This window comes from Anser anser (assembly GCF_964211835.1).
Source record: "Anser anser genome assembly, chromosome: 5".
Lineage (NCBI taxonomy): Eukaryota > Metazoa > Chordata > Aves > Anseriformes > Anatidae > Anser > Anser anser.
In genome coordinates, this window is record NC_139725.1 from 54,717,595 (window position 1) to 54,736,196 (window position 18,602).

The 18,602-nt window shown below is 38.1% G+C and overlaps 2 protein-coding genes across 5 annotated transcripts in view; one reads left to right on the forward strand and one right to left on the reverse strand.

Moving 5' to 3' along the window:
- The window catches only part of BEGAIN (brain enriched guanylate kinase associated), a 161,298-nt gene that overhangs the window by 58,774 nt on the left and 83,922 nt on the right, over positions 1–18,602 (reverse strand). For 2 of the 4 annotated variants that reach the window (XM_083840127.1, XM_083840130.1), the window contains 2 exons: positions 17,659–17,748; positions 3,226–3,387 (listed from right to left, as the gene is read on the reverse strand). In XM_083840127.1, coding sequence (XP_083696253.1) covers positions 3,226–3,387; positions 17,659–17,748 — 252 coding nt within the window. The remainder of the gene's footprint in view (positions 1–3,225; positions 3,388–17,658; positions 17,749–18,602) is intronic. The other 2 variants (XM_083840129.1, XM_083840128.1) reach the window with 1 other exon arrangement.
- Positions 1–18,602, forward strand: part of LOC310901092 (uncharacterized protein) — a 275,956-nt gene that overhangs the window by 43,616 nt on the left and 213,738 nt on the right. The window lies entirely within an intron of this gene.

Here is an 18,602-nt window from a genome sequence, read left to right on the forward strand (position 1 = left end):
TGGGTGGCAAGAAGAGAAATGGACCCATAAGTATACGGAAGAAAGTGTTAAAGGGATAAAAGAACCCAGTAATCAAATAAATCTTTGGGCAACAGTGTGAAATAAAAGTGGAGTAGGGAAAATAATTCCAATTTGAAATGATCAGATGGGGAAGTGGTAACTTAAACCTGTTTACAGGAAAAAACACAACAAAACAAAAAAACCCCACCTAGATAACAAAAACCTTGTGAAGTATAAAACATTTTGATGTTGTAAATTTGTCTTTGTAAATAAAACAAAGAATAGGTCAGCTTCACTAACCCATGAAAATGGTTTAAGAATAAGCTCCTTTTATGTGAATTGATAACTTATATTTTTATGGCTTTTTTTGTGTTGTTAAATTCATATACTTAGATGATACCCATGTGCCTCCACAAGTACATGTGCATCATGCATATATGTGCATGCATTAAATGCATGTTTAGATTCTCAGTTAAATTAGAGTCTACTGAGAAGTATTTAGACCACGTTTAATGTTATGTATCAGTGCTCTAACACAGCAGACACCACATTTCTCTCTAAGACTACAGATCATCACTGAAGAGAAAGCCTGCACAAGTCTGTTTCCACTCTATTTCAAGCCCTGTTAAAGCCATGAGATATATCTGAAGTAAAACAGGCTTGTGCTGACCTGCAAAGAAGAGAATTTCAACCAGAGTGCAGTTTAGCTTTGAAGAGTGACTGTTAAAATAATAACTTCTTGTTCAAAAGCCCTCTTCCTTATCTGTTATCACAAGTAATACTGGCTTTCTTATGAAAACAAGAGTTTCCCCCCTATTTATTTGAAAGCTAACGCAGCCATAGGATTTTTGTTCAGATAACCCTTTCAATCTATGATATGTCTTGCTTTTGGTGAAAAAATTACGCATGTGGGCTAATCTTTGCACTGAAAATATATTTGTACGGGTTTACTCCTTGTGTCTTAAAATAACTGTACTCCCTGGTAAAAGCTAGGAAGGGAGACCTTGCACAGCTGGCACCCAGGGTGTGGTCTCGAGCAGGAAACCCAGCATGACTTTTGGAGAAAGGTTTTGGTTCCAAGATTGGTATTTGAGTATTATTAAAACATTGACTTGAAAAAGCCATGCTGGTCACGTCAGATAGGGAGATCACTGTGAGGCATATGAACCCCCAATATATTTTCAGTCTGTTTTCAGAGCCAAAGCTATGAAGCTATGCTTTACAGTTAATATTTTCAAAACCACTCAGCTCTGCCTTGCTCTGTCTCCCACTGGGACAAAAAAGAAAAAGAGAGGTCAAAAAAATTGACCGTGGAGCCATGTAAATGACCTCCCTGTGAGGGTTAGAGAGAGGAGGCCTAGCAGTAATGCCATTCATTCTGTATGAGTTAAGGGAGTAAAGGCTTTCAGAAAGGAGTAGAAAAGGATGGCCATTCAGCCTCTTGGAAAAATTCTGCACTCCTTGATAATGGAAGTTTAATAACAGAAATGTTCTCTAGTATGCAACTGGGATCATGTTACACAGGGTTTATTTATTAGCAGCTGCTGAATTTATCTCCCTGTGCACTGAATAAAGCAAGAAACATGTTATTGAAACTAATTCTGGTTCCTTGTTTTTTTTGCACTGTTTTTCCTCTGTGACGTTGCTGACACGCTTTTGGATGGCAGTTTTGTTTCCGACATTATTCTTTTCCAGGTTGGGAAACCTAGTCATTCAACTTGCTGTATGCCTTAATATTCTCAATAGAAACATTTTTAAAGCTCACCTCATAAAATAATTTGGGCTTCCGTTATAATATATCTTCAGGGGGGTAATCACCTGCCTGAAACAATTTTTAATATAAGTTTTCTTCATAATACTGTACAATGTTCAATTAAACTATTGGAAAGCGAGTTCTACTAATCTGATGTTTAAGTACAATTGCTAGACTTTGCCATAAGCAAAACCAAGACTGTCTGACATGATTTTTGAAGGGTACTTAAATCATCAGTGCCCAATGAAGTTGATATGAGGCTTCTTACTGTCTTTTTAGAGAGACTGTATTTTGCCCCTTTGTTTTAGTGAAAGTGGGATGCTCTGATAAGCATGATGTAGGAATTATGACGACTGTGCCTGAAATAATGTTTCAAGAGAAAAGACTATTAGCGTTCCCTGTCCTTAAAGCTGTAATGTGACAAAACTACATCAAGAGCAAAGTTACTTTCAATAGGTCTACTCTAAGTGAAGTGATAGGGAAAATATGTAGTGTTGGCAAGAAAACGTTATGGAAAGCCTCCACAATGGTCAGGATGAATATGTGTAGGTTTCAAAATCATCATCCACCTGTTCATTTTGGCCTTGTTTTAGGAAGCCTCCCAGTTAGAGAAACACCTAAGGTATAAGTCCACAATAGGATGTTTCCTAGTTTGAGATCTTGCAGGCTAATTATTTTTTAAATTTTCATAGAGTTGTTAGGTTGGCTCAGTTATTGTGTAATTTCTGGCTTTGTTTGCCTTTTTTTTTTTTTTGTTTTTGTTCAATTTCTGCAAAGAGTGAAAAAAATTTCTTTCGGTATAGCCATGGAACGATTTGTTCTGAATTTTGTTTTGACTCATCCAGTGAATTAAATCAAACGGTTCAATTATCCACATAAGCTTAGGAAAGGTCTCACAAGAAATGCAAATACATTTCTGCATAAATGGATAATTGTAGGTTCAGAAGTTTTACAAACAAATGAAAAAATGGATATTAAGAATCACTGATAAATTTAAACTTTGTCTCAGCTTTGAATGAAGAAGGACCAAATTTCCTTTTCTTCTATCAGTGCAATGGAGACTAACAACTGAAAATATGCAGCCAAATTCATTAAAACATTTTCTGTATATATACATATATACAGTATATGTGTATATATAGTGTGTTTATATCCTTTGTGTAATGCAACATAGTACTACCCCACATGTATGATGTTTACACATAAACAATATGATAGATATATCTACCTATATATTTCTATTTGCATGTTTACTCTCAATACAAAGATATATATCATATGTACATAATTTATGTGGCATGTAATATATGTTCAGATATGTGATATACATATATTTAGTATGAAAATACAATGTGTAGTCATCAAAATAATTTGTTTGAGAATATATGTTTATATTTTTACTTACATATGCCTTTAACATAGCTGTTTGTAAATTCCTCAAAACTGTTTATTTCAAAAAGTTAGTTACTAACCTTCTCAGTTTTTCAGTTACTTTTTCAAGTTCCTCCTGAGCACGTCTCAATTCTATTTCAAGATACTGACGTGTAGAATCAAATTCCGTTTCAAGCATTTCCAGCTTATGGGTAGTGTACGATAGACGCTTTCGTAATTCCCCCTTCTGTTCTTGCAAAGTACTAGAAAAACAAAGACCACAGCTGTAGATTTTAGCTGCTCCTGAAAAGCTTTTCATGATCTACTCTTTGACCAATTCCCTATAGTATAAGTTGGCACTGAGCCAGAGAATTGTGCTTAATAATTTGTTTACTGCACTTTGAAAATCTTCTGATTTAGACAGTTGACTATCTTCCCATCTGTCCTTTCTAGTGCATTTGTTGCTAATATCTCATTAGCCATAATGGACCATTTTGTGGAAGAACCCTCATTAAAAACAAAATATAGTCTAGAGTTTGGTTTCACACAGGAATTTTCATTTAGGGTTACCCAAAAATACAGTGACTGAAGTAGCAGATATTTATAGAGCAGTGACTCTAAATAAAGTGTGCAAAACTATTCTTTGCCAATAGTCCAGGTTATAATATATTTTGTAGAGAAAGAAGATTTTGTTTCATTTGGATTGATCAGCACCTTACTTCCTACCTGTAGGGCTGCTAATGGTGTTACTATTTAGGATTTCATCTGGAGAATTGTAATTCTAATAATCAATTATTATTATGTATCTTTCCCCATTTTCCTGCTTATTTAGGAGGAAAGACTTTCTAGACACAGATGTAACCCCCTAATTTTTCACAGTACTTTCATCAGAAAGAATTTATGCCCTACTTGTAAGCTAGCATCTGTTACAATCCTTGAGAAAGCAAAGCAGTAAGCAGAGAATTTGGAGAGTGAGGAGGTTTTTCACTTTATTGTTTTCTCTTTATTTTAGAGAGGATATAAAATAGCCTAAAATCAGGAGATGCAAACGAAATGTTTATTGTTATGGTCAAAATGCCATCTGCCCCAAACTGTCCACGTGGATTTGCAGTGATGGTGATGCTTTCCCTGACTATGCTACTTCAAGTGAGACAGTCTCCTCTTGCCTCAATTCTTATTTGCATGATGGAGATCTTTCCTCCTAGTCTATTTAGTTTGTAAGCTCCTCAATATTCTAATACATTTTCCAAGGGAACAGCAGGGTGGGAGTGATGTTACTGTAACTTGGTTCAGATACTGCTTCCTCTGTTAGTATTGAGCTGATCTCTTGGCTTCGGGCAGGAGCTCTGAGGCACCACAGAAATGCAGCCTGCAGTCACCTAGAGGGTGCAAAGAGGGCTACCACATGATGTGCTGTGTATTGCCTTACTTTTTTCTAAACATAAGATAATAATAATTCTTCACAAAAGAATGGCAAATCTTGATTCCCTTTGATGTCAAGTCAGTCCTGCCATCAGCTTCAGCAGACTAATATTCTGGGTCTTTAATTAGACAATAGAGGTGGAAACAACATGCCATTCATCAAGAAACACTCATCTGAACTCACTTCAGGGGGACTGCCTTCTCCTCTACCAGCTGCTATAGGAGCTTCAGTAAGTTAATACAAAAGCTTTACAATTGCCGCTTACTTGATCCATGCAGCCTAGATCTAGGAAACAGTCTAATGTTTTGCCAACACTGCTCTATTTCAATTACAGATATTGCGTGGTTACAGTTATACTTAGATTACCACTTGTAGTTATATTCTCTTAAAATAATATATTCTAATTCAGACATTTAATGCAGCTCCAGTTAATGTAATCATTTAGTTTTTATATTTCACTCTAGGAGTGAAATATAAATTATCTAGGAAATAAGAATCTGAACCCATGTCGCTCATTTCTACACATCCTCATTCCACATCATTCCACCTTTCACTTGCTCTGCTTCTGGCACATGGTTCTTGCTATTTATCCGCTCAATTTAGGAAAGAAGAGTGGTCAGTTTTCCTTCCTATAACCTGGAATCTTCGATTTTCTATGAAGTGTGAGTTACAGAGTCATAACATTACAGTGGGATCTCACTCATTTGAGATATTCAAAAGCTGTCTGGATATGGTCCTGGGCAACCTGATCTGGGTGTCCCTGCTTGAGCAGTGGCTGGACCAGATGACCTCCAGAGGTCCCTTCCAACACCACTCATTTTGTGATTCTGTGAAAACTGTTTAGAGTGAAAAGAGATTTAATCTCAAGTCTTCTGCTGTTCTAAAAATCTGCCCACTAAGATTTGTATAAAAAGTGAACAGTAGCTCCTTGAGCTAAAAATGTCCAGACTGCTGCTCTGTGCTAGACAAGTGCAGATAATACAAGTTAAGCTAGATCAGGGGCAGTTACAACATCCTGCAGCACTGGGGAGTTTTGTTCAAGAGAAGAGTTTGACCTCAGGGGACTGGGAGGCTGTAGGGGTACAAACGAAATGGGAATTTGAGGAATGTTTAAGTCAGTAACAGTTGGTGACTGTGTAAAACAATCAAGCACATTCTAATGAGGCAAGGGAACAGTCTATATAGATGCACTCTTTCACATAATGCTTTGGGTATCAAAGCACAGCTGTAACTTTGTAGAAAAAAAAAAGGAAAAATGGTAAAAGTATAAGTTAGGCAAATTCAAAGTTATTGTCATTCAGCAAACCATAACTCAAAAAACTGTCTGTCCATACTATGAGCAAGAGTACCTTTTCTACTTGCTGTATTACCCAAGCTGGAAAGATGGCATCCAGAAATGTATATTTTTAGAAAATGATATAAACCCTCCAAAACCTAATGGAATGTACTTTGGTTCATCTGATACATGAAAAAACATCTGGCTGTTTATAAGTAGAACTAATTTTTAGACAGGAACAGTAACATCTAGTATATAATGGGATTATTTAAGATGGGTTAGTAGATACACAACAGTGAATCATTATTAAAATACAAGTTGTTAGACAGAAAACTAAGAATTTTAGAAAGAAAGCATGGTCTCACAAAAATATGCTGAATAGCCTGGAACTTATAGCCACTTTCATGGGAGAAAGGAAGAAAGGGAGAAAGAGGGAAAGAGAGGAGAGAGAGAGAGAGAGAGAGAGAGAGAAAGAGGGAGGGAGGGAGGGAGGGAGGGAGGGAGGAAGGAAGGAAGGAAGGAAGGAAGGAAGGAAGGAAGGAAGGAAGGAAGGAAGGAAGGAAGGAAGGAAGGAAGGAAGGAAGGAAGGAAGGAAGGAAGGAAGGAAGGAAGGAAGGAAGGAAGGAAGGGGGAAAAGGAAGGAAGGGGGAAAAGAAAGAAAGAGAGAAAAGAAAGAGAAAAGAAAAAGAGAAAAGAAAGGAAAAGGACTCCAATTGAGAAAGTACTGGGAAAGTATTTAAACATTTGATTCAATATCCTTCCTGAACCAGGCAAGTTCTGAAATGACTTAGTGAAACTAATTCTTATGGTAGTCTATCTATTGGCACAAATACAGAAGTTTTCCTGAATCTCAGGCTGAAACCCTTGAATGGGTGTTAATAGCTATAGTACTACTAGAAGATTTCTCAGGATTCCCAGGATGGTTTAGATTTAAGCATGAATTGACCCTTATACATTACTGTTTTGAGGTAAAGCCTGTTGTTTTCTCTTGCTTCCACTAATATATGAAAAAAAAACACCTAAGAAGCAAAGGTAAGGAAAGTGGGAGAAAAAGTAGAAAGATGAAGACCATACAATGTCCCTAATTTAGTATCTATAATAGCAGAACCAGAAGCTCAGTTTTTGTTTTATACACGTCTAAGGTATTTCATGAGCTTCTTCATTTGTTAAGAAACAAACGTTTTTTCTCTGAATGCCTTCTCCCTCCCCCTCACTGTTATCTTCCAGTGTTATCACAGAATGCAATGCCTGAATCCTCTTTCCTGGTGCTGTTGTGTACTTTCTTGTTTTAGAAGGTCTTTTTATAAAGAATACTTCATTTTGTCATGTGCCACTGTAAATTTGGCAGTGGTAATTTTGACAGGGATGAAAAAAGAGAAAAGATAAAAAGTCAAAATATGGAGTCATGAAGTCAACCATTGAGCATTTTCCTGTTTCTCCAAGGTGACAAACTCCACACAATAACTGCATTTTGATTCTGCATGTCACATAGAAGTTAATTAGAAAAGTTCACTGCACAATTTTTTTAATGCTGGTAAATCAATATATTTTAATTAGTATTTTTTCTTTTTTTTTTTCTTCATCATCGATCTAATGAAGAATATATATATTCAGCAAACATATTTATATACATATATATTGAATAAATATATTTTAAAATATATTTGCATATATATTTCTTAGTTGAAAAGTAAGAATTTAGTTGAAAAAATGCTGCTAGGAGAAAGGAGAGAATTTATTTGCAAATAACAGTCTGTGGTAATCTGATAGTGCTATGTCTTAGGAAACACTGATCCTATATAGCACGGACTTCCTGAAATTCAGGCAACTGGGGGAGGAAGGAATTACAGGAAAGGTTTCAAAATCCTGTAGAGTAGGTCCTTTTGCATGAGTGGCTCTCTGTTTCTTCTACTGTTCTCTAAAGCCCCGCTGCTGTGACAACCAGTGGTGTGCAAGTCTTTACCCATTTTGCTTCATTAAAATATTTCTTTAGAAGAAAAGGACAGTGAGTAGAATATTAAATATTTAAACTGGTGAAAGAAAACCTCTCAAGGGAGACCACTTTAAAGGTTATTAAAAATGGGTCCTCAGACTTTCCAAAGCATTATTTTCACCAATTAGCTCTGTTTATACACATAAAAAAATATAAAACATATGTTGGCACAGAAATTTGTGTTCATGAACAGCCAGTAATTGCCAGGTTTGAATTCTGGAATTGCTGTCAGCCAAGGCCTTTGAAGCCCTGTCCCCTTGGGCAGTGCTAGAGAGAGACACCCGTCCACAGTGTTGAATGTTGTTGACGGAGTTGTCCTCTGCAACTATTCAGAGGCAGTTCAGAGGAAATCTTACCAGGAGGGAGGTTGCACTATTCAGGCTCTATATTTAGGGAAAAGTGGTCTATTTTACATGAGAAAGTTGAGAAGACTTACAGACAAGTTCAAGTACCATCAAAGTATCTGGTACTTTCTTGGTGTTAAGAATTTACCATCCCAATTTGCACTAGAGTGGAAGCAAACAAATGTTTGCATCCTTGGTGTCACCTTTCCGATAAACCTCTGTCCACAAAAGGCAGCGAGTGGACAAACTAGATTTTTTTTTTCCTAGAAGTTCTCGCCCATCCTCTACCTCAAGCTGAATATTGGGGTCACCCTGCACAGCCCCAGGGAAAGGTTAGCAGGTTGATGAGTACCATGGTAATAGAAATCTCTTGCTCAACTCAGCCTGCAGTTGGTTGGGATTCATCTGTAGCGCTGGCTGGAGAAGCTCCAGGTGAATAAATTTCACTGGAGCATTTCAGTCAAAGCTGAGATGCCATGTGGTGACAGTTCTATTCTGAGGAAGGTGTGCTGGAAAACAAGCAGGTTTTCACTGTACCTGCCTGATCTCCTGCCAGATCATCTGTCCGGCAGATGGCCTGATAACAGAGGAATGCTGACGTGCAATGTCAGGGCTGATCAGCTGCCTGGAGGCCAGAGGATTTCTCGAGCATGTTACCCTCAGACAGACCCCAAAGACTGTTTCTCCTTGAGAGTTGACATCTGTGGGGCTGCCCCATCGTTGGAGTGTCCTGGAAACCCCCAGGTCTCCACCTGCAAATGAATGTGCTTTGGTGGCACTTTCATGTTTTCTGCCACCTGGAGGCTTTGCCTTGCAGATGGTTCTGCAATGTTGTTTCAACATGGAGCAAAACCATTTCTGAAGTGCTGAAATTCTCCCTGAATGAACTGATTGCATTCCTTCACATAGATCTAAGAGTAAGTAAAATAAAAATTGGTTAACAGTGTTTAGATGGAAATAAGCAGTGAGAATGCAAAATGAGTTCCAGGTAGAGGTCCATGTCAAATATACTGAAAAAACAAGTTGAAGGTTTTCAATTCTGGATAGTGAACAGAAATTGTAATGCAACTGTGAAATCCTAAGTCAAAATCATTGTATTTTGTGGGTAAATATCCTGCCTTGGAAGAAGGAACATTTAAGTAGGAGCTGACCTGAACAGTGTTTTGGGGCTCTGAGTCTTGTACCTGGCTTTGCCACACATGGCTGGTATTACACCGGACAAGTGAACTAAAGCAAGACTGGCCTGACCAGAAGTAAATGCCAGTGCTATTGGTCAGCTGTGGCTCCTGCTTTCAGTCTGTAGTAATGAACAGACACTATCAGGATGAGATTAATCTGACCTATTTCAGAAGCCTACTTTTAGATGAGGTGACGCAAATCTGGAAGTACCCGTTTCTTTCCATTAATTATAAAGGAACTCTAGTCAAGGAGCTCAGACATAGATAACCACAACTTGTCAGATAACTCCCCCTCTTCCTGACTCAGTACTCTGTGTAGGAGATGAGGTAATACTATTTCCTTTCTTGTCTGCTCAGATTGCGTGGAGACCCACAAAAGAGAGCCACTAAATGTTTCAAAAGTGTTTATCACATCTGTTTCATGTCTGTGATGTGTCACATTCTAAAAAAGGGCTTCATAGGATCAGGAATTTGGGAGCACTGACGGAAACTTTAAAAATATATTCTGGAAAAGAATTTCAAAAAGCATCTTTTTTTTTTTTTATTATTCTTTTTTAAATGTAAGGAACATCAAAATTGGCCAGTTCTGCTAAAGATGTTGTTGTGAAAGGGTCTATAGAGCAGGAGACAAGGCGGCAGGATGGGGAAATGGGGAAGTGACTGCCTATGAGCCCAGAAACAATGTGCTGACTTACACCACTGAAGAAACCCAGGAGCAGTGATGTGGAGAACAGCCAGAAAGCCTGGGGTCAGGTTTGTGCACCCACTCCTGTGGAAACACTTTCCTAATAGCATAAGGCTTCTGTGGACTTTTGTGAAGGGATGGCCTGTTTGGATCAAGGAGAACAAGCAGCCACATCCCCATTTTAATTTCTGGTCTTTGAATGGAGCCTGTCAGTACAGAGATGAGGGCAGCTGGGCAGGAGGCAAAGCCCTGGGGGCACCTCTTCCCAACAGATGGCTCACACCCAGGGAGCAGCAAGCTGGGGACACAGAGCTCTGAGTTAGTTTACAGCTAGCAGAGATGCCAATGAGTCCTCTACCACTGCGTTCCTACTGAGTGGAGCTGGGCTGCATAGGCAACTTGATCTTGGAGTTACCAGGCTTCAGCAGGACCTGCTGATCCATGGCTGGTGGTCTGGATTACCCAGTGCCTTTTCTTCCAGCACAGCTCTGCTGCTGGTCAAGGATTGTGTTAGATCTGCATTTCGCCCAGGTTGGACATGCTGCAAGAGAGGCACCAAAAGCTTGGCCTAGGAGCAATGGCTCTGAGATGACTGTTGTGTCATTAAATCTGTCCCCAGAGTTATTTATTTTTTACATTTGTAGTTGTTGGGAAATGAAGTCCAAGCATTTAACAAGTGTTTTCTAGATTAATGAAAGATAGTTAATGAAGCAATAATTGGATTTCTATGTTAATCAAGTTTTGATTATGTGGTACATGCTCAGGGTCACAGTTTCAAAAGATTAATGCCAAAACTATCTTCCTTGTCTGCATTTTTTGTTTTTGTTTTGTGGCTAACCTGACCTTTGCTTCCCTGATTAGAGGGATCAAATCAGATTACAAATTCTACATCCAGATATGTTATGACGAGAACCAAGCTATGGACTTGAAATTCATTTTATCTGGGAAACAGATTATATTGCTACTGCTCAGACCTAGAGCCCAGTCTACAAATTCCAAATATTTGGTGCTCTTTATTCAGCAGCTTCATTTGGACTGTAACAAATACATCAGCAAATGTTTATCCAGGTTATACAACAGGCATTTTCCTATAAATTCAGGTGTATACATTGTTCAGCTCACCTATTTTTTTTTGCAGATTTTCACTGAGGTCTATCAGGTAGTTTTTTCACTAAAGCAAACCCACCATTTTTTTTTTTTTATTACTTCCACAGTAGTTTGTTAAATACTTTAAACTTCAGGGTATGAACAGCTTACATGCCAGATTCCATGCAGATCTTTCCTTCATATGTATGTACATATACACATATATAGATGTCTCTTGGAACTTTTTTTTTTGCAAGTGTTAAACCATTTGAATTTTTCTTCCAGTACTCATTTTCAAAATAAATAATCTGAAACTGGGTTTGGATTGTGAGAGGGAAGGCCTGCACATATGTTTCAGAAAAAACGTGTGGGTGATCCAAATCTGGAGCTCAGATAGTTTCCACATGACTGATGGACACATAAAACAAGTAACAGAGTCCTTTTCTTAGGTTCCAGGCAGAATTTAAACCAGAGAAGAGGGGTGGTATATCAGAAACTTAAAAGAGAATGCTTTGGAAAGGAGAGGGGAAGCAGTTGAAGTCCTAAGTGCAGTGAGACAGATCCTTAACATGAGAGTTCACTTACAGTACCCAGGGAGCTGATAAAGGTACCTAAAACCAGAAGAACTGCTGGATTTGGGAAGGTAATCTTTCTTATGATGTGAGAACATGCCTGTTGCATAATTCACACAACTAAAAACTCAGACCTGGCAAGCGATATTATACGGTAAATGTGTCTAAACTATGCTGGGCTTACTAGTAAGACGCAGAAAAGAGGAATCTTTCTTAAAAATAAAACTGAATTACATTTTGGTTATACTGACCTAACAGTCTCACTGCAGAAGGGATGGCTTCTATATCAATTATATGGAAGCCCACAGACATCTATCCAAGAGCATTCAATATTAACTGTAATATGAAGTGATTAAGTTATGAAAATTCAGTTGCATGTTGACATGCAAAAAACCCTTAGAGGACCAGCTGTCAGCACTGAGTGGTCTTAAGTGAATGCCATTATTGTCAGTGGAACGTGGTAAGATTTTTAATATGTGCTCATAATAAAGACATACAAATAGTCTTTTATTTAAAGGTACTATCCATAACCTAAGGATGTGAACGGATTGAATAGAAACACAATGAATAAAATTACAGCTTTCAGAAATAGACACTAAAGGTGTTTTGATTATTTTAAATGAAGTTTCTTCAGCAAGCAATTGTGATTCCCCCAGTGTGATGCAAACTCTAAAGGGCAAAAGAAAATGAATGGCGAGAACCCAGACATGCATCTAGGGAGCAGGCTATTGTGAAGAGCGCTGAGGAATCCAGGTTTCAGCCCAGCTCATGGCAGGGAAAGAGCTTGAACTCACAGATCAGGACAGGGACCATCCACCACGTGCAGCTGTGCTGGCTAGACCAGCATTGTGCTTCACTGCACGGAGACTGAAGAGCTGAGCCAGCTCTAGGAGGACTGATTTAATTCTTCTGTAAACTTGATTTGGATCTGGAGTTTAAAAACACATTTCCATTTCCTATTAACAAGATGACCACTTTGATTGTGAGACACTTGTGAGGGTAAACACCTGCGTGTAGTCTGGCTGGCTGAATGTGAGAAATGAATGCAGAGCACAGTGGAAGGTGGGAGCCTTTTGCCCGAATTCAAAGGTGACTGAAGCAGATGACAGAGTGCCACAGCGGATGTAACAGAAATGGGTACAATCTCTGCCTTTTTCCAGGCTGCCTCCTAGAGCCTCTCTTAGGCTCTTCTGAAAACTTGTGAGGACTGACTGATTTCAGCTCAGTCAGGTGTACTCAGAGTCAGTGGCTTTTACATGCAAACTGTTATGTTTGGTAAGTGATCCTACTGGAGTCTGAATAAAGCCTGTCCCTGTTCATTTTGTTTCTCTATTGCTAGAAAATGAAAGGATGAACAGGTGTGAAAAATAAAGGTGCAAGAGACAAAAAATCCCATGCAATTCAAGGAGGAATACATGTTTTCTGACTCATTCTGTTCACTCAATATTATTCACATTGTTCACACATTGCCTCATGCTCTAGACTACCTCTGAAATGAGGTCAGCTGGTGAAGCTGGGAGAGAAGGAAGTTACATTCTGGCATGGCAAACTTCAGCCAGCATTTATCCAAGAGAGAAGAGACATTGCCTCTATGACCATTCTCAAGGATCGTCATACTGCTTGCTGCCCAGATGCTGCTCTTGACATGACTATGGAAGAATATTCATCTTGGCTGTTACTTTCTTCTTTCTTTCCTTCTTTCTTTCTTTCTTTCTTTGCAGAGGCCAATAGGTTCGTATAAAATGTTTCACTAGAAAAATGGTGAGTTATCATGTGGATTGGCAAGATATGACAGAATAAGAAAGTCAGGAGAAAGGGAATGACTTGAACAAATACTTCTTGCTGTAACAAAGGCTGGGGATGGGGGAGGACTGCCTCACAAGGAAAATGATTTGAAGCTGTTGAACAGCTGCTGTCTGCTTTTTAATGTTTGGCAGAGTCCTAGCAGTCTGTACTGCATCTCACTAGGGAATCCAAACTACTAAGCAGTGATGAGAAAGGAGAGACAAAAAAAAAAAAAAAGAGTAAGGTATTGAGAAATGGAGGTAACAAAATTAGAGGTAGACTTCAATTTATGATTTGGAAGCAAACGAGAGCTCTCCAGGTGCCTGAGCAAGCTGCCTTCAGTTGCAGCATCTCTCCTTACGGCTTCGAGTGGTCAGCTTCTAGATTGCTCTGGTTTGTAGTCATGGATATGCACTCCCTCTGGAAATTACTGAAAGCAGCATGCCACATCAGCTCACAAGCTTATAAAGTTATATTTTAGTTGTGTTGTTAAACCTTTCTCATTTTTGCTTTTGTCTGTTCACCTTCCTAATTCATCTGGATCTAACTGTGCTGGAGCAGGACCGTGGGTCCTCCTGGATTGTATTGTTTGTTTGTAATAGGACATGTAATGAGAATGGGTGAGAACCATTGCCCAGAAGCAAGCTGAACTTTGTATTATTCTTTCTTCTAAAGGACTGAGGTTGGAATGGGAGCAGGGGAGTACTATAGAAATGTGCTTTAGTAGTAGGGAAAGAATGTCAACCTGTCTCATTTTGCAGTAAGCATCCAGACATAAGTCTGGGCAGAGGTTATCACCACTTTTCTCACCTTGGCTCTTTCCTTCCATTCACAATCTTTTTTTCTTTCTACTGGCTTGAAACTCATCTGTGTCTGGCTCAAGGAACTCATTTTGGTGGGCTGGCTTAGCACTTCCCATGAGAAAGATTATGCTAAGTAGCTGAAAAAATTAAATATACTCTTTTGGCTCCAGGACCAGTCAGACAAAATTACTACTTGGACAGGGGGAGGAGAAACTGCAGGTGCCACTGATTTTTTCCTTTATAAGCACTGTATGTTACCTGCTCTGAGTAAATTACAGAATTATCATTTTAATTATACCTGGTCCCAGTTGCGTTCTGAGCCTGTTTTGTGATAGGATTCACATGAAGAACTCACGTTGTATCTCTAACTGTAATCCATAGGTTCTTGCCTTTAAAAAGATGCAGATGTTTGCCAGATATTTTTAATAAAGAGTATAGTAGATAACACTTCTAGTGCTCAGGGTGACAGATAGCGCTGACCTCACAGACACTTTCAGTAGCCATCAGTGCAGTTCTGCTGCAGTCTCTGTTCCATATCATTTGGTTCCCCCATCACACAAGGCTGTCTGACAATACTACAGTGCCAAGCCACAGAGAAGAGCTCTAGGGAATTTTGGAAGATTTTTCTGGCAGCAGAATAGATCATTGGTCTGCTAATACAAACAAAAAACAGAGCTGATTAAATAATACACCTTAACTTGGACAGACCCACATTCTCGGCAGTGTACATGTAATTCATATTCTGAAGGCTATTCAGAAACTATTACTACGCACAGAGTCATATATAAGGTGTTGAACAGCAACAAGGAGAACTATTGGCTGTTATCTGAATGTGCTTATTTTGCTCGAGTGTTTCAACATATTTTTAGTTTTTCGCACAGTAATAAATGTTCATCAGCATTTTGATCAACTTGATATTACAGAATAAAAAAAAAAGAAAAAGAGAAAGAAATTACCATCTGTCATCTTTTGCTGATTATTTTGAGCCCTACCTTGTTTTATACAGTGTTTTATACTATTTTAGGAATTGTTAACTGAGGAGTCTTCTACTCTGCAGGAGTATAAATAAGTTCACCTCTAGCAAGTTCAACACTGCTCAGCATGTTGTGCTGTCACTTCACACAGCCTTCCTCCCAACATGATATCATGATTTATTAGTTCAGTTGAGTCTATTTTGTCCTGGCTTTTCAGTGTAAGACTTTGTTTGTTTGCCTATTTGTTTGTTTTGATGGGTGTTTGTCAAAAGAGTGGGAATAAATAGAACTTAATTCCTCTGAACAGTCCAGCACTTTAGCATGGGCGATCCTGTGGTTTTTGGAGTGAGACAGCAAAAGAAGGAGCTCTTTGCAAGTAAGGGACCAAATGAAACAGAAAGCAGCTGTCTGAAGAGATGCTTGCGCTATTCACATGAAAAGCAATAGACAGGGTGCTTCTTCAGAGGATACCCAGGACCTTCCACTTACCCTGCAGAGGTACCACCCCAAAGAACCATGCAGAGTGACAAAGCAGATCTATCTTCTACAGACTTTCCCAAAAGAGATGCTGTAAATTCTTTCTGTACCCAGAGATGTTGATTACCTAAACAAAACCCACAAGTTTTTGCCTTATACCTGAATTACTTAAACATTACAGTTCAAAATTTTGTTGTTTTCTAATTACTTTTTTGAAGGTTAAGGTGCAGCAGGCTGGATAAAATAGAATCTATCCTCATTTTGGAAGTGCAAACAGTAGTCATACTCAATATCTTTCATTTTCACAAACGTTTTTGTTGTTCTTGTTGTTCCTCCAGCAGGCTGACATTTTGAATACAATTGGAAAGCAAGTTTCCAGATAAATTTTTAAAGTTTAGATATGTTGAAAAAATGTGATTAAGATATGGGTAAATAAACATAAAAGAGGCAAGCAGGGATCCAAGAAATTACTAAAATCTCTCCAGTAAAATTTAAATCATATTGAGCTTTTTAAAAGGAAGAGGAATAAATGAAAAATATCTTTCAGCATCTACCTATTCTATGAAATGTTTAGATAGCCTGGGATAAAATCTTGGATTTGTGCACTTCAAGTTTTGAAATGGTTGGAGAAAAAGTTTCATATTGTTCTCCAGAAAAGCAAGCTAATTTTCATTCAAGAGTAAGAACTACAAGTGGACAGCAATGGTAGGAAAAGATACTTCTCTCCAGGGAGCCTTTCAAGACGGCTAATAAATGTCATCCCAAGACCCTGAACTTTGTCATAGGCATCCATTAAAAAATATCACATAAGATCAAAGTCATCAGTTATACCATGGCTGCATGAATCTGTTCTGATTTTAAATGACTTCAAAATATTCAATCAAATTTAAATCAGGGTCAAACACTTTGAAAAAACAGTTTCATGTCCTGATTATATTTTGCTTCACTGGTCATCTCCTGGTTTTAACAAGGACAAGCAGCAGAACAGAGCTATTTTTTACGACAAACTCATCTAAACCCATCTAAAGGTAAGAACAGAGCACGTGCAGAGCTCCAGGGGACTGCTAAACAGGAATTCAAGTAACGTTTCCAGAATTTTTTTTTTTTATTCCACAAAATGTATATTGTGCCAAAAAATACTGAAAGAATCTTATCTTACCTACACTAACAGCACTCTTAAAATGAAAATTTGTGAACATTATTCAAAGAAAATCAATAGAATGTGAAAGGACAGTCTGAAGCTCAGCCTGTCTTTATTTTTTTTTATCTAATTAATTTCTTACCTCAAAATCTATTTCAGTATTTCATATTTCATTGAAAACTATAGGATTAGTGAATGACATTTCTTCTACACACCTGCCACTTGTAACAATGTCAAGCAACAAAGAACAAAGAGTAAATTCAGGAGAAAAGTAGAAGAAAATCTAAGCAAAATATGGAAAAATGAGTCATAATTTAAACTTACACTATATGCTGCATAGGGATGTAAACTAGAATCAGTTACAACTCCTCCATCTTTTCACCATCTCTATATTTATAGCATTGAAAAAAAACTTATTCAGGAAACCAAATACTAATGTAAACCTAACAAAGGAGAGATAATATATAAGTACTGTCAATTAAGAAAGGTGAGTAAGCTGCCCGGATAACTGTTGTATCAATAGTGGAATTCAATGCACTCCAAAAGAAAGAAAGAGAAAAAAAAGATGTTAAAACTTCAATTTTTATACATGCTAATAATAATTATTACAGGCTTGGCTGAGGCAAGCATCTAGAGTACTATAATAAACAGATCTGCTGTCATTCTCCTAGTTTAGAAAAAGTAGGACAACTGAACGATGAGAGACTGTAGACTGACATGAAGAAATGAAACATTTTTACGGACATCAGAAAGTTAGAAAGAAAGCATAACTTCACAAAACATCACTTATTCATTACCTGTCCCAGAGAGTAGGTGAAGATTTTGCGAGCCTGCCCTGGAGAATTCTAGGTTGCCATAGGCAGGTTGGCACCCAGGAATTTCGTACCCTGCAGCATGAATAGAGGATAAACCATGGCTAGGTATGGCTCATAAGACATACGAGTGATAACCTAGCTAGATTTGCTGCATATCAATAGGCTATGGCATAATTTGGTACTAATTATTATTCAAGAGATCTTACTTTAAAGCAGTATTAATTCTACAAAACAAGGTTCCAGCGCACACCTTTAGTGATTTTCTTGTACAATGTCTGTTGTATGTCAGAATAGGCATTTAAGATTGACTTTATCATGGCTGTAAATAGATGCTACTCCATCTACTTTACTGGAGAAGCATTTGCTCTTAAGATTTGTGAATCGAGCCCTTGTATTTTTTCATTGTTAAAGCATCAGATTAAACAAATTTATGCTTCATCAAAAGAGGGTCACCAAAATTCCTTCTGAGCACCACAGTGAGAACATGTTTAATAGTTTTAATTAAATCTGGGCTGAGGTTCAAGTTCCACATACCAGGTTCCATGCACATCTACTAGCAGCAGAACAATAGCTGCAAAATATTTGCTGGAAATGAAAAGCACAAAAGGAAGCAATCTGAACAAGCAATATAAGCCATGAATAACACAAAGCAAAAGCAGATCCGGAGCCCAAGAAAAGGCCAACAAGGCAGGCAAATTAGCAATGAGAACTGTTACCCAACATTAACATCAAGCAGTGCTGGTAAGATTCAAAACACTCTGTTCACTCCTCAGTCAAGCAATTTTCTCTCAAGTCAAAGGTGGTTTTTCCTGAGTAAAATCTGAGGAAGAACTACAGTACTGGGCCACACAGAATACCCCATAAAGTATTACTGTAGTCCTTTGTAATATCAAAAATGCACATAAAATGCCTTGAAGGATAAACAA